The sequence below is a fragment of the Meleagris gallopavo genome, chromosome 1 (genome assembly GCF_905368555.1).
Source record: "Meleagris gallopavo chromosome 1, MGAL_WU_HG_1.1, whole genome shotgun sequence".
In the NCBI taxonomy this organism is placed as follows: domain Eukaryota; kingdom Metazoa; phylum Chordata; class Aves; order Galliformes; family Phasianidae; genus Meleagris; species Meleagris gallopavo.
In genome coordinates, this window is record NC_139404.1 from 1000497 (window position 1) to 1011647 (window position 11151).

General features: G+C 54.5%; 2 protein-coding genes across 2 annotated transcripts in view; one reads left to right on the forward strand and one right to left on the reverse strand.

The window, feature by feature from the left end:
• The window catches only part of TNPO3 (transportin 3), a 19256-nt gene extending 11571 nt beyond the window's left edge, over positions 1 to 7685 (reverse strand). Inside the window, exons 1-7 of the mRNA XM_085241378.1 lie at positions 7407 to 7685; positions 4651 to 4851; positions 3925 to 3998; positions 3528 to 3684; positions 2561 to 2704; positions 1669 to 1844; positions 159 to 297 (exon numbers count right to left, since the gene is read on the reverse strand). Of these exons, the coding sequence (XP_085097504.1) occupies positions 159 to 297; positions 1669 to 1844; positions 2561 to 2704; positions 3528 to 3684; positions 3925 to 3998; positions 4651 to 4851; positions 7407 to 7532 (1017 nt within the window). The 5' untranslated portion in view covers positions 7533 to 7685. The remainder of the gene's footprint in view (positions 1 to 158; positions 298 to 1668; positions 1845 to 2560; positions 2705 to 3527; positions 3685 to 3924; positions 3999 to 4650; positions 4852 to 7406) is intronic.
• An 890-nt stretch (positions 7686 to 8575) lies between these two features.
• LOC146545170 (uncharacterized) lies at positions 8576 to 10417 on the forward strand. The gene is made up of 4 exons (XM_085241671.1): positions 8576 to 8818; positions 9587 to 9707; positions 10024 to 10149; positions 10281 to 10417. The coding sequence occupies exons 1-4, from the start codon at positions 8591 to 8593 to the stop codon at positions 10358 to 10360; spliced, it is 555 nt and encodes a 184-aa protein (XP_085097797.1). The 5' UTR covers positions 8576 to 8590; the 3' UTR covers positions 10361 to 10417.
• Positions 10418 to 11151: the final 734 nt, after the last annotated feature.

Genomic DNA, 11151 nt, shown 5'->3' on the forward strand with positions numbered 1-11151 from the left:
CTAAGAAAGGACAGGAGTTGGGTCTCATCATCCTGGAGAAGACGAGGCTCAGCGAGACCTCATCGCAGCACCCCCAGGATTTAAAGGGTGGCCATGAGGAGGCTGGAGCTCTCTTCACAAGGACAACCAATGGAGAAGATGAGGGACCCCGTGCACACCTCGTACTGTGGGTGCCCTGCACAGATCAGCAGCAGCTCCAGCGTCCGCAGGTCGCCCAGCCCCTGGCCCGGCGTGCAGACAATCTTGTCCAGGAAGGTCTCGCAGAGTTCGGTAAACACACGGCAGTAGTTGAGCACCCTGGGGAGGAAAAGGCAAAGTGTGGGTCAGGGGAGATGGTCCATGGGGAGCATGGAGTGGGCAGTGAGGGTAATGTGTCCCAGAACCCATTTCAGACCATGGGATGCCACCAACTGTTCGAGCGTCCATCGACACAACCAACTCAAAGTGCTCCAGGAAGGAGCAATGGTCCCAAATTAACCCCAAATCCCGCATGAGCCCAAAGACAAATTAACCCAAAGTGCTCCAGGAAGGAACAATCATCCCAAACAAACACAATTATCAATTATCCTCAACAAACCAGCCCAAGGAAGGAGCGATGAACCCAAGGAAAAACACACGACTATGTTATAAACCAACCCAATATGCTCCTGGAAGAAGCAATAATCCCCAAAATAAAAAAGGTAAATGCATAATCCCTGACACTCTGGAATGGAAGATTTTTTCCACCTCAAACTCTTCTGAGATTGAAGGCCCCTTCTACCCCAAACCAGTCTATGAAGGAGATTTTGGATTTGTGACCTGGCTCTGTCCCTGTCCCTGCTGTGTTGCTTCAAGCCTTCAAGTTCAAAATGTGGGGAGATGTTTGGAAACCATAGAACCATGGGAAGAAAAGAAAGGTGAGAAAAAGGGTTGGGATCTTCTTGTTGAGTTGGAATCTCCAGTGGGCATGGGATCTTCTTGGATTGGGATTCCTAGAGGGGTTCGGGGGCTTCTTGTTATGAACCTCATAGGGCTTGGGATCTTCTTGTTGTGTTGGGATTTCCCATTGGCTTGGGATCCCCAGCAGCTTCAAGTGCTTCTCCTTGCATTTAAATCCCCAACAGCTTCAGGTGCTTCTCACTGCACTGAACTCCCCATGGGTTTGGGATCTTCCTGTTGTTGTGATCCTGTTGGGATCCCGAACAGCTTCGAGTGCTTCTTGCTGAATTTAGATCCCCCATGAGTTTGGGATCTTTTTGTGTTGGGATCTCCAGTGGTTTCCAGATCCTGTTTTGGGATCCTCAATGGGTTTGAAATCTCTAACAGTTTTGGGATCTTCTTGTTGTGTTGGGATCCCCAGTGGGTTGAGATCTTCAACGGTTTCAGGATCTTCTTGTTGCGCTGGGATTCCCAGTGGGTTTGGGATTCCGTTGTTATGTTGGGATACCCAGTGGATTCGAGATCCCTAACAGTTTCAGGTGCCTTTTGCTTTGGAGAAACATCTTCAAATATGAGCAACTCAGCTGCTTTGAACTCAGAACAGAGGGAGGAGATTTTTGGAATCACAGAACCACGGACAGGACACAAAGGTGAGAAAGGACGGAAAAACCCAGATGCAGCAAATCCTCAAAATAACCGCATCAGAGAGCACAGCAGCCAACTCCTGCTGCTCCAGCCACGGTCACTCACTTGTCCAGGTCCTCCCGTGCCACGGCCATGTGGTAGGCACTCTCGAGTGTAAGGACCCCCTGGAAGAGCTGCAGGGCCAGGGGCAAGTTGGTCTCCACATTCTCAATGGCGTAGAGCGCCGAGCAGACGCAGTCCGAGGCGGCCTCATGCAGGTTGGAGGAAGTCTTGTCTTGTTGCTGCAAGAAGGAGGAAGAGGAAAAAGGGAGGATAGTTTCGGGGGAATCAGACAGATCTATAAGTTATGTTGGCACACGGGGCAGCCCAGAGCACTGCAGGACATGCATTTCTGCAGCATGAGTGTTGTCTGCTCCTTCTCCTGCTGAGAGGAGCGCTTGTTTCGTCATTTGTTTAATTTGCACCACGGAACAGATGCAAATGAGCTTCCTGTTAACGAGGGGAGGAAGTGATACAACATGGGGCTGCAGCTCTAGAAAACGTCAGAATCCCTTTGCTGCTGGTGCTCTGCCACGTGCATAAAAGCACAGAAACTCTTTTGGAATTAAGCAGTAAAAGTGTCAGCAAGAGAATTAAATTTTCTGCTGAAAACCTGGAGGATTTTCAGCATCGATTTCCGTGCTAAGCAAATGCAGTTTGTTCAAAGAAAAATACAGACCAAAAAAATGCATATTTCTCCTTCCCAAGGAATACAGACAACTCCTAAAACCAAAAGCAACCTTGAAACTTCGATCCATGACGATGGCAAAACAATGACCAAGGTGCAAACTTGGCCATGGTGGTGACCCCCAGACAGGCTGGAAACGGCATTCCTCAGCCACGCCAATCCCAAAAATTGGGAGCCCAGAGCATTCCCACCCAACACAGGGGATGGAGCTGTAGGCAGAGAAGCAGCATCAGATGGATTTAAGAGCACCTCAGCAACAGGGATACTCACCAGCACCTCAAAAAGGAGTGACAGCAGCTTGCTGTTGGCCATGAAGGTGCTGTCCAGGACTCCCAGGTTGAACCAGCTCCCCAGGCACCGGAAGATTTTGATGAGCATCTTCTCATCGTTGCCTGCTTTCTCCACACATGTCATCTACAGCAAAACAAGAACCACTTACAGCACACACGATTTGGGAAAATGAGGTTGGGAAAGACATCCATCCTGGAGACTCTGCAGGGTGACCTTCACATCCCCCAAGGGATGCAGGGTTTGGGTTTTGGGTGGTGCCAAGCAAAGCCAGGAGTTGGACTCAACAATGCTCACAGGTCCCTTCCAACTTGAGGTATTTCATGGTTTGATGACTCTAGGATCCTAAGGCACCCAAAAGACCAGGCTGGGCTCCCAGAGATCCTCACTGGGTTCATAAATTCCAAAGGCAGATTTTGCACTTCTGTCCAGCCCATCGCTGGACCCACAGTCATGAGATTAAGGATTATCTGTACTCAAACACTGAGAGCCAGAAGACAAATTGGTGAATGGTTTGGGACCTTCAATCCTACAGTGGTTTGAAGGGGTAAAGGGAACCTTCCATCCCAGACTGGTTTGGGGTAGAAGGGACCTCCAATCCTACTATGGTTTGGGGAGAAGGGGACCTTCCATCCCAGAATGGTTTGGTGTGGAAGGGACCTCCAATCCTACTATGGTTTGGGGAGAAGGGGACCTTCCATCCCAGACTGGTTTGGGGTAGAAGGGACCTCAATCCCACAACGGTTTGGGGTGAAGGGGACCTTCCATCCCGGAATGGTTTGGTGTGGAAAGGATCTCCAATCCCAGAACTGTCTGAGTGGAAGGGACTTCCAATCCCAGCAGGGTTTGGGGTGAAAGGGACCAACAGATCCCAGAACTGTTTGGGGTGGAAGGGAAACTGCATCAGGAGGAGACCCAATGGAGATCGTACTGCTGCACATGCCCTTACCAGCAGTGAGACAACAGTGCTGGAGTAGTAGGCCAAGTCTTCGATGATCTCGGTGCGGCGGTTGGCCCCGATGCGCAGCGAGCGGCTGTGCACCTCCTCGGGCAGCACCGTGAGGATTTCCAGCAGGAAGGGCAGTGAGGTGACATCATTGCTGTACCTGGAAGCAAACGGAGCATGGAGAGCACGTGGGCAGGGGACAGAAAAGCAGATGTGGAAATCCTAAATGCTGTCACGCATGGAGAGATGGATGGGAATTCCACCTCTATTTGGAGGCGATCTCAGAAGCTCCTCATTACTGACCGAGCCACGGAAACACCCCCATTGCTGCCCCATTTTCTGCCACGTGTCTTTTCGGATCTCATGGGTCTACCCACTAACAAACACAACCATCACTTACTTTTCGACCAGCGTCTGCACACAGCCCTTCCAAGAAGCCATCTGCAGGGCGAGGTCTGCTATTGCTAAAGCGAGCTGGAAAGGAGAGAAAACACAGCTTGGAGTGGAGGTGCAAAACCCTCAAAAGTCCCTCATTCAGGGGTGTTTGTGGTAAAGCCACAATAGCAATGTCCCCTCTGCTCACAGCCATCCCATCTCACCAAGCATCTCCACCTCAGTTCTGGAGGGGCATTCCTAGCCAGCTGGCAGGAGGAGCTCTACAGACTCCCTTCCTCCAGTTTGCTGTCTGTGTTCCAATAGTACTGGAGGAAAAATGAGCTCAGGTTTGGCATCCCAATTGCCCTGCTGTGTGGCTGATGCAGGCTCGGTGCCCCATGCTTGGTGCTGGGTTATTTAAAGCCTTGGCCGGACCGCACAGCACTGCTGAGATTTGGGATAATGGGATGGGAGGGGTTTCCCAGAACACAACAGTGTCCACAGGGGATACAGAAATCAAATCAACGGGGACAAAGCATTGATCAGTTTAAATACAGTTATCAAATGGAGACAGGGAATAGCATCCTATGCCTGGCAGCATGGCACCAGTGTTCTCCTCTCTTCTTGCTCTACGATGGAGGAAAAGCAGCCAAAGAGACCTTTGAAAAGAGCTCTGGTGGAAAAAATCAGCAGTACCCACTCCAGGGGAAGCCCTAACCCCACTGGAAGCAGTCCCAGAGCCTCCCTCTACCTGGGTGACGATGACCGGTGAGAGGTCCTTCAAGTTCTGGATGTGAGACAGCAAAGAATCACGCAGGGATGCGTGCGAGTCGGTGGGGAGCTCGTAGAATGAGGTCTGGATCTTCATCTTCATCGTCTGTGCTGCAAAGTAGCACGACTCCACATCCTGCCGGATCTGCAGGAGCTGGTCTGAGATCTCCCAGGCGTGCACCTGTGGGTGAAGGGAGGTTCCTAAAGATGCAAACACACTTCCTCATCCCCTGCGCCAACACTGTTAGCGCTACAGTGAGCTCCTCATCACCAAATATTGGGCTACTGAACACTGGACCACGGGGCTGAGGCTGATAGTGGCACTCAACTGGAATGCCAGTTTTCATTTCAGTGAAATTGCTTAAAAAGTAATACTTCGTTCCTCTGAAATCCACCTTTCTTTCCCTCAGCCCCAACAGCTCCCTGGATCACGTTTCCCATTGCTGCATGCACCAGACACAGTCCCAAAGGTTTGGCTGATGGGAAGTGAGGCTGGAAAGCGGTTGATCCATCAAGGAATTGGAGAATGGTTCAGGCTAGGTGGGCCCTGCAGCCCCTCAGTGGTTTGGGGTGGAAGGGGCCTTAAGCCCACCTTGTTCCAAACCTTCTCAATGCCAACCCTCACACACTAACTCCTAAAACACACTAATCCTAAAATGCTAACTCTAATGCTAAACCTAAAATCCTAACCCTAAACCTAAACCCCCAACTGCATATTGAAAATCAAGGCTCACTCCTCCCTTTCCCCAGACTCGGCTCCATCACCGATCCACATCATCCCAGAGCCTGTGTGAGGATTTCTTTCACTTCCTGATCCCACCCTGGGCTTCAAAAATGTCTTTGGGCTGCAAAACCTGAACAGCAAGAGGAGCACAACCCGGAAGGCCAACTCTGGCGCTGAAGATGGGTGTTGAAGGGGATGAGAAGCACCCCAACAATAAAGATGGGCAGCCCAACAACGACCAAGGCCCTAACGAAGATCACCACCCAAACAAAGACCAATGCCAAACAAAGACAGCTGCCAAAGACCACCATTCAAATGAAGACCAAGACCCTAACAAAGACCACCACCCTAGCAAAGAGAAACGCTGCTCTCAGAGTGCACCCAACTTTCAGAGATGAATCCCAACAGCTGAGCTGAAAGTGCATCTGAAGAAGAACCTTAACGATCCCATGATTTCGCATCCCTGTTTCAGGCAGGAGCTCAGCCCAGTGCTCCACTCTGTGGTGGCACATCCACCTGCAGGGTTTCTCTGTGGGGATGATCAGTGTCACGGTGCCGAACACGGGGTCGGTTGCTCTGATGCAGCTGCTGTCTGGGGAAGTACCCAGATGTTATTTCCAGCATGCTTTGATTGACAGATCTGGAGTTCTTTAAGGTTAATTCAGAGGTACTACTTCTACTATCCACTTCCACACTATTCTCATTTCATTAATTTTAGGAATAGAACCAAGGAACACCGTATCAGAATGAGCCATCAACATGAGCCCTGTCTGGCTCCCACCTATCACTAAGCCAAAAGTCTACCTCAAAGCACAACCACACTGCACCAAACCACCACAAAAAAACAACCACGTTCGCTGCTCTACGCACAGCAGCGGCCACAAAACGCTCACTAGGAGTTTGGTTACATCCATGGGACATCCGTGAGGCAGGAGAACACTGAAAGCATTTGAGTTTTTATCTTCTCCCCAAAGCCCACAGCCCCACGTGCTCTGCAGGTCAACTTCTGCACAGCTCCATTGCTGCCAATCCGGAGCATCAGAGAAGAATTAATGTGAGATGGTCTCTAACGGGATTCTGGTGACAAGATCTTGGCACCAGCTCAGCATGGCCTCGGCCACCTGACCCTGGAGGGATACCACAGCCGCTCCAGGAGCACCTGGGGGGCACTGTGGACCTCCTGTAGTCACTGGGACACTCCTAAGGGAAGCTCTGGGGGACACCAAATCCATACCAGAAGCATTAGGTATGTCGTGGGGGGAACTGTAGATCTTCAGGGGGAATCGTGGCCATTCCAGGAGCACCAGGACACTCTTGGGGGGCTCCAAAGCCATATTTGGAGCAGAGGGAGTGTCCTGGGGATACTGGAGTGTACAGAAGTAAATCAAGGACCTGTTGGGCGGTATCAGGGCCATTCCAGGAGCACCAGTGTTCTCCTGGGGGGCACTGAGATTGTATCAGGAACTCAGGGGACCTCCTAGGGTCACCACGACATTCCTGGAGAACAGCACAGAAGCACTAGGCACCACCAAGCCTGTACCAGGAGCACTGGGGATCTCTTAGTGGATACTGGGAAACTCTTGGAGGGCACCAGGACACTCCTCGGGCCATCAGAGCCATACCAAGAACCCCAGGGACCTCCTGGAGGGCATCGGGACACCCTGCGGGGCACCAGAACTGTATTAGAAGCACCAGGAACCCTCCTAGGGGGAATGAAGTAAGTCCTGGAGGACACCGGGATGCCCCGAGGGGAATCACGGCCATGCTAGGAGCACAGAGGATCTCCTGGGGGGCACCGGGGACCTCCTGGGGGGTGTCCGGAACACTCCTGGGAGCACTGAGTCTCTCCTAGGCAGGTACCGAGAGATTCCTGGGGGAGCACCGGAACCACCTCGGAGCCACTCCCCACACCACCCCACCCCTCTCGCCTTCGAGAACCGTTGCCTCTCCAGCTCCAACTCCCCACCCCCCACCACGTGCTTCCCCCACCCCCGCCCCGCCGCGGCCCGCACCGAGCGCTGCAGCTCGCCCAGCCAGCAGCTGGCCCGCTCCTTGCCGCTGGGGTCGGGGTCGTGGTAGAGGGCCTGCACGGCCTGGTACACCAGCTGCAGGCTGGGCTGGGCCCCGCCGCCCTCCATGGCCGCGCCGCCGCGCTCAGCGCCGCCCTCCGCCTCCCGCCGCCATCTTCGGGGCCTCCGCGCCGGTACCGGAGCGCGGCGGTGCGACGCGGAATGCGGTCCCCCCGGAAACTCCGAAACGGGAAGTTCCGCCCCGCTCGGAAATGCGTTCCGCGCCTACTTCCGGTTCGGCAGTGCGACGCGAATAGCGCCCCCCTCCCCCCCGGAAACAACGTTCCGCCTCAGAGGTGCAATGCGATGAGCGGTCCCCACTGAAACGCTGAGCACAAAAGTTCCGCCCCGCGCCATAACGGGGTTTCCCGGTTACTGGGACTCTCAAAGGGGATTCTCATTGGGGGGGAGAGGGGCGGGGCGAGGAGCGGCGGGAGCGCAGACCGGAAGTGGCGGGGACCGGAAGTAGAGGGTAGAGCTGGTGGCTCGGTTAAGCCGTGGGATTTCATTGTCTCATTGTGATCCCATTAACGCCACTAGGATCCCATTATGCCAGCGGGATGCTGTAACCACGCTGGGATCCTATTATCCCATTTGGATCCCATTAACCCCATTGTGACCCAATTATCCCTCGTGGGATGCCATTATCCCAGTGGGATCCCATTGTTTCCGATGTGATTCCATTATATCAGCGGGATCCTATAACCACTCCGTGATCCCATTGACTGCAGTAGGATCCCATTATCCCCATTGCGATCCATTGTCCCAGTTGGATCTCATTATGTCAATGGGACTCCATTAACCCCACTGGGATCCTATTATCCTAGTCGGATCCTATTAACCCCCATAAGATCCCATTATCCCCAACTGAGTCCCATTATCCCAATGGGATCCCATTTCCTAATGGGAAACGCGTTGGGTTGGAAGGGTCCTTAAAGATCATAGAACTACGGGATGGTTGTGTTGGAAGGGTCTTTAAAGATGACAGAACCATCGAATGGTTGGGCTGCGTTGGAAATGTCCTTAAAGAACAAAGAATCGTTGTGTTGAAAGGGTCCTTTTAAATGATGTATCACAGAATGGTTGGGCTGCAAGGGATCCCAAAGCCCCCCAACCCGAGCCGGGGGATGCGTGTGTCCCCTCCCAACCCCCCCCCCCGAACTGGACGGGCACAGTTGGGTGAGTCACATCTGGCCGGGGCGGGGCACATCTGGGCGGGGCAGCCCCTGGCAGGTCCTGGCAGCGCCGCTCCGCTCCACGGCTCCGCCCGGTGCAGCGGTGGCATCACCGGGACCGGCGCCAAACGGGCGGTGCCGGAGCCGTTCCGCTGCTCCGAGCGGCGCCGCGACGTTACGGTGAGGGGAGCGGGGACCCCCGGATTTGGGGAGGGGGTGGGATAGGGACAAAGGGAGGCGGGACCTCGTGCTGCCCGGCAAAGGGGCGTGGGGGGTCTGGGGAGGGGGGGGGCTGCTTCTGGTGGGGCTGCCCCCAGCGATGTACTGGACGCATCCTACCCCATAGCCTGCCCCATAGCGGCTCCACAGCATGCCCCATAAGCAGCCTGGATCCCTGCCCTAGAGTTGCATCACTACCCACCCTATAGCTGCATCACTACCCACTTTATAGCTGCATCACTGTCCACCCTATAGATACTCTCCACTCCAACCTATAGCTGCCCTGAGCCTTTACCCTATAGCTGCCCTACAGCATGTTCTATGGCTGCCCCACACTCCGCCCTATAGGTGCTCTGAACCCCTGTCCTATAGCTGCCCTACTCATTCCCTATATAGCCACACTACACGTATCCTATAGTTATCTTACAGCTGTCTGTAGCTGCCCTGCTTTGCCTTATAGCCATGTCTCAGTCCACCCTACAGCCACTCCATACATGCCCTATAGCTGCCCTACAGCCAGCTCTATACCTGTCCCGCAGTCTGCCCTGTAGTTACCCTGAATTCTTGCCCTATAGCTGCCCCCAGCTGTCCATTCCCATTCCCCCTCCCTTCCCATGCACGCAGCCCACCCTGGGGACACCAATGGGGCGGTTGTTATGGGAGCTCAGGGACAGCACTGGAGATGCGGTCGGGGCAGGGCTGGGAACAGTGACACCCCGTGCCCCCCAGACAAGGAACAAGACAGCACCGGTCCCCATCACAGCACTCTGGACACTGACCCCACTCCTCACCATGGCCACCCACTCCCCTGTGTTCCCCATGGGCTCTGGGGTGACGACAGCGGTGCCACGTGAGTGTCCCCATATCATGAGGTCCCCAATACCATTCATTATCCATTGGGGTCTAATGGGATCCTCCTGCTCACCATGTCCCATCCTTGGAGTGTCCCTGTCACCTGTCCATGGGATATCTCCATCCCCTGTCCATGTCCCATTACTGGGATATCCCCATCCCCTGCCATGTCACATTGTTGTGGTGTCCCCATCCCCCACCCCATGTCCCCATCAGGAAGCTATGGGGCTCCTATGGGGCTTTGGCACCTTTGGGGTTTCCCAGGGCTGTGGGATGTGGTCACAGGGTCCCCCTCATTTGGGATCACGTTGTAGGAGACCCTGAAACGTCAGCTCCGGATACGGTGGTGTTGGTGTGCGCCTTCACTGCCGCCTTCGTGGCCGTGGCCATCGTGGTAGTGGTGGTGTGTCGGTGTTGGAAGCGGTGCTGCGGGAGAACAGGTGGGGACATGGGGACGGGGTGGTGTGAAGGTGGGGTTGGGACTAAGATGGGATGGGGGGATGGGGTTAGGGAGATGGGGATGGGAATGGAGGTGCTGTGCGGCACAGACTCCATCTCCCTGTGGTTACAGCCCAGGACCCTGCAGCAATAGAGGGGAACAGGAACAGTGCGGCGGTGCCCATGGGAGCCCCGAAGAGCCCAGAAGACTGAGCCCCGCGGGATCCCCGCGCGTGTCCCCACCAATACAATAAAGCTCCGCCGCTGCCACCGCCTGCATTCATCACTGGAGCTCCGCGGACACGCCCCCAGCCTGAGCCACGCTCCCTGTCACACTCCCACCCAACAGCGAATGCACTCAGGGCATGGTCCCAGGCCACGCCCCCATTTAGGCCACGCCCCTCGTACAGGCTCCACCCCCACCTCCACTATCACCGCCACCTTGCCTGTTCCATTCCCATTGGTGTCCCCATTCCCATCCCTGCCCACACCCCATCCTCATCTGTGGCCCCATGGGTGTGATGGGGGACACGTGGAGGTGATGGGTGGCCCTATGGGATACCAGTCCTGTCCCTTGGTGCTGTGGGAGGGCTGGGGACACTCTGGTGGCACACCTGATGGCAGCTCCATGGGTTGGGAACCACCTGAGTGTCCCTGTGGTGGTCACGCGGTGACATCGATGTGGTGGTGCTGGCACGGTGGTGACACTGGAGTGCGAATGGTGGTGATTCTGCTTCAGACAGGGACACCTGGGGACACTCGAGGATGCTGGGGACAATGGGGGACAACTGGAGATAATGGGGAGGCTGGGGACATTTGAGACAACATGGTACACTAGGTACACTTGGGAACAAGTGCCCTCCACACCAGTAATGTTCTCCTCTCAGATAGTAACTGTGCTCCAAAAGCAACTTTCTCCCTCAAAAACAACTTCCATTCAAAAACTGACATTTTTTCCCCTAAAAAAATAACTCTTTTTTTCCCCTAACTCATCTTTTTTTTGC

Excerpts from the sequence above, each read along its gene's own strand:
- LOC146545170 (XM_085241671.1), top strand. The coding sequence starts at position 8,591 with ATGCGTGTGTCCCCTCCCAACCCCCCCCCCCGAACTGGACGGGCACAG. Across the intron at positions 8,819-9,586 it reads AGCGGCGCCGCGACGTTACG|ACAAGGAACAAGACAGCACC; the intron begins GTGAGGGGAGCG and ends CGTGCCCCCCAG. Across the intron at positions 9,708-10,023 it reads GGTGACGACAGCGGTGCCAC|GAGACCCTGAAACGTCAGCT; the intron begins GTGAGTGTCCCC and ends ATCACGTTGTAG.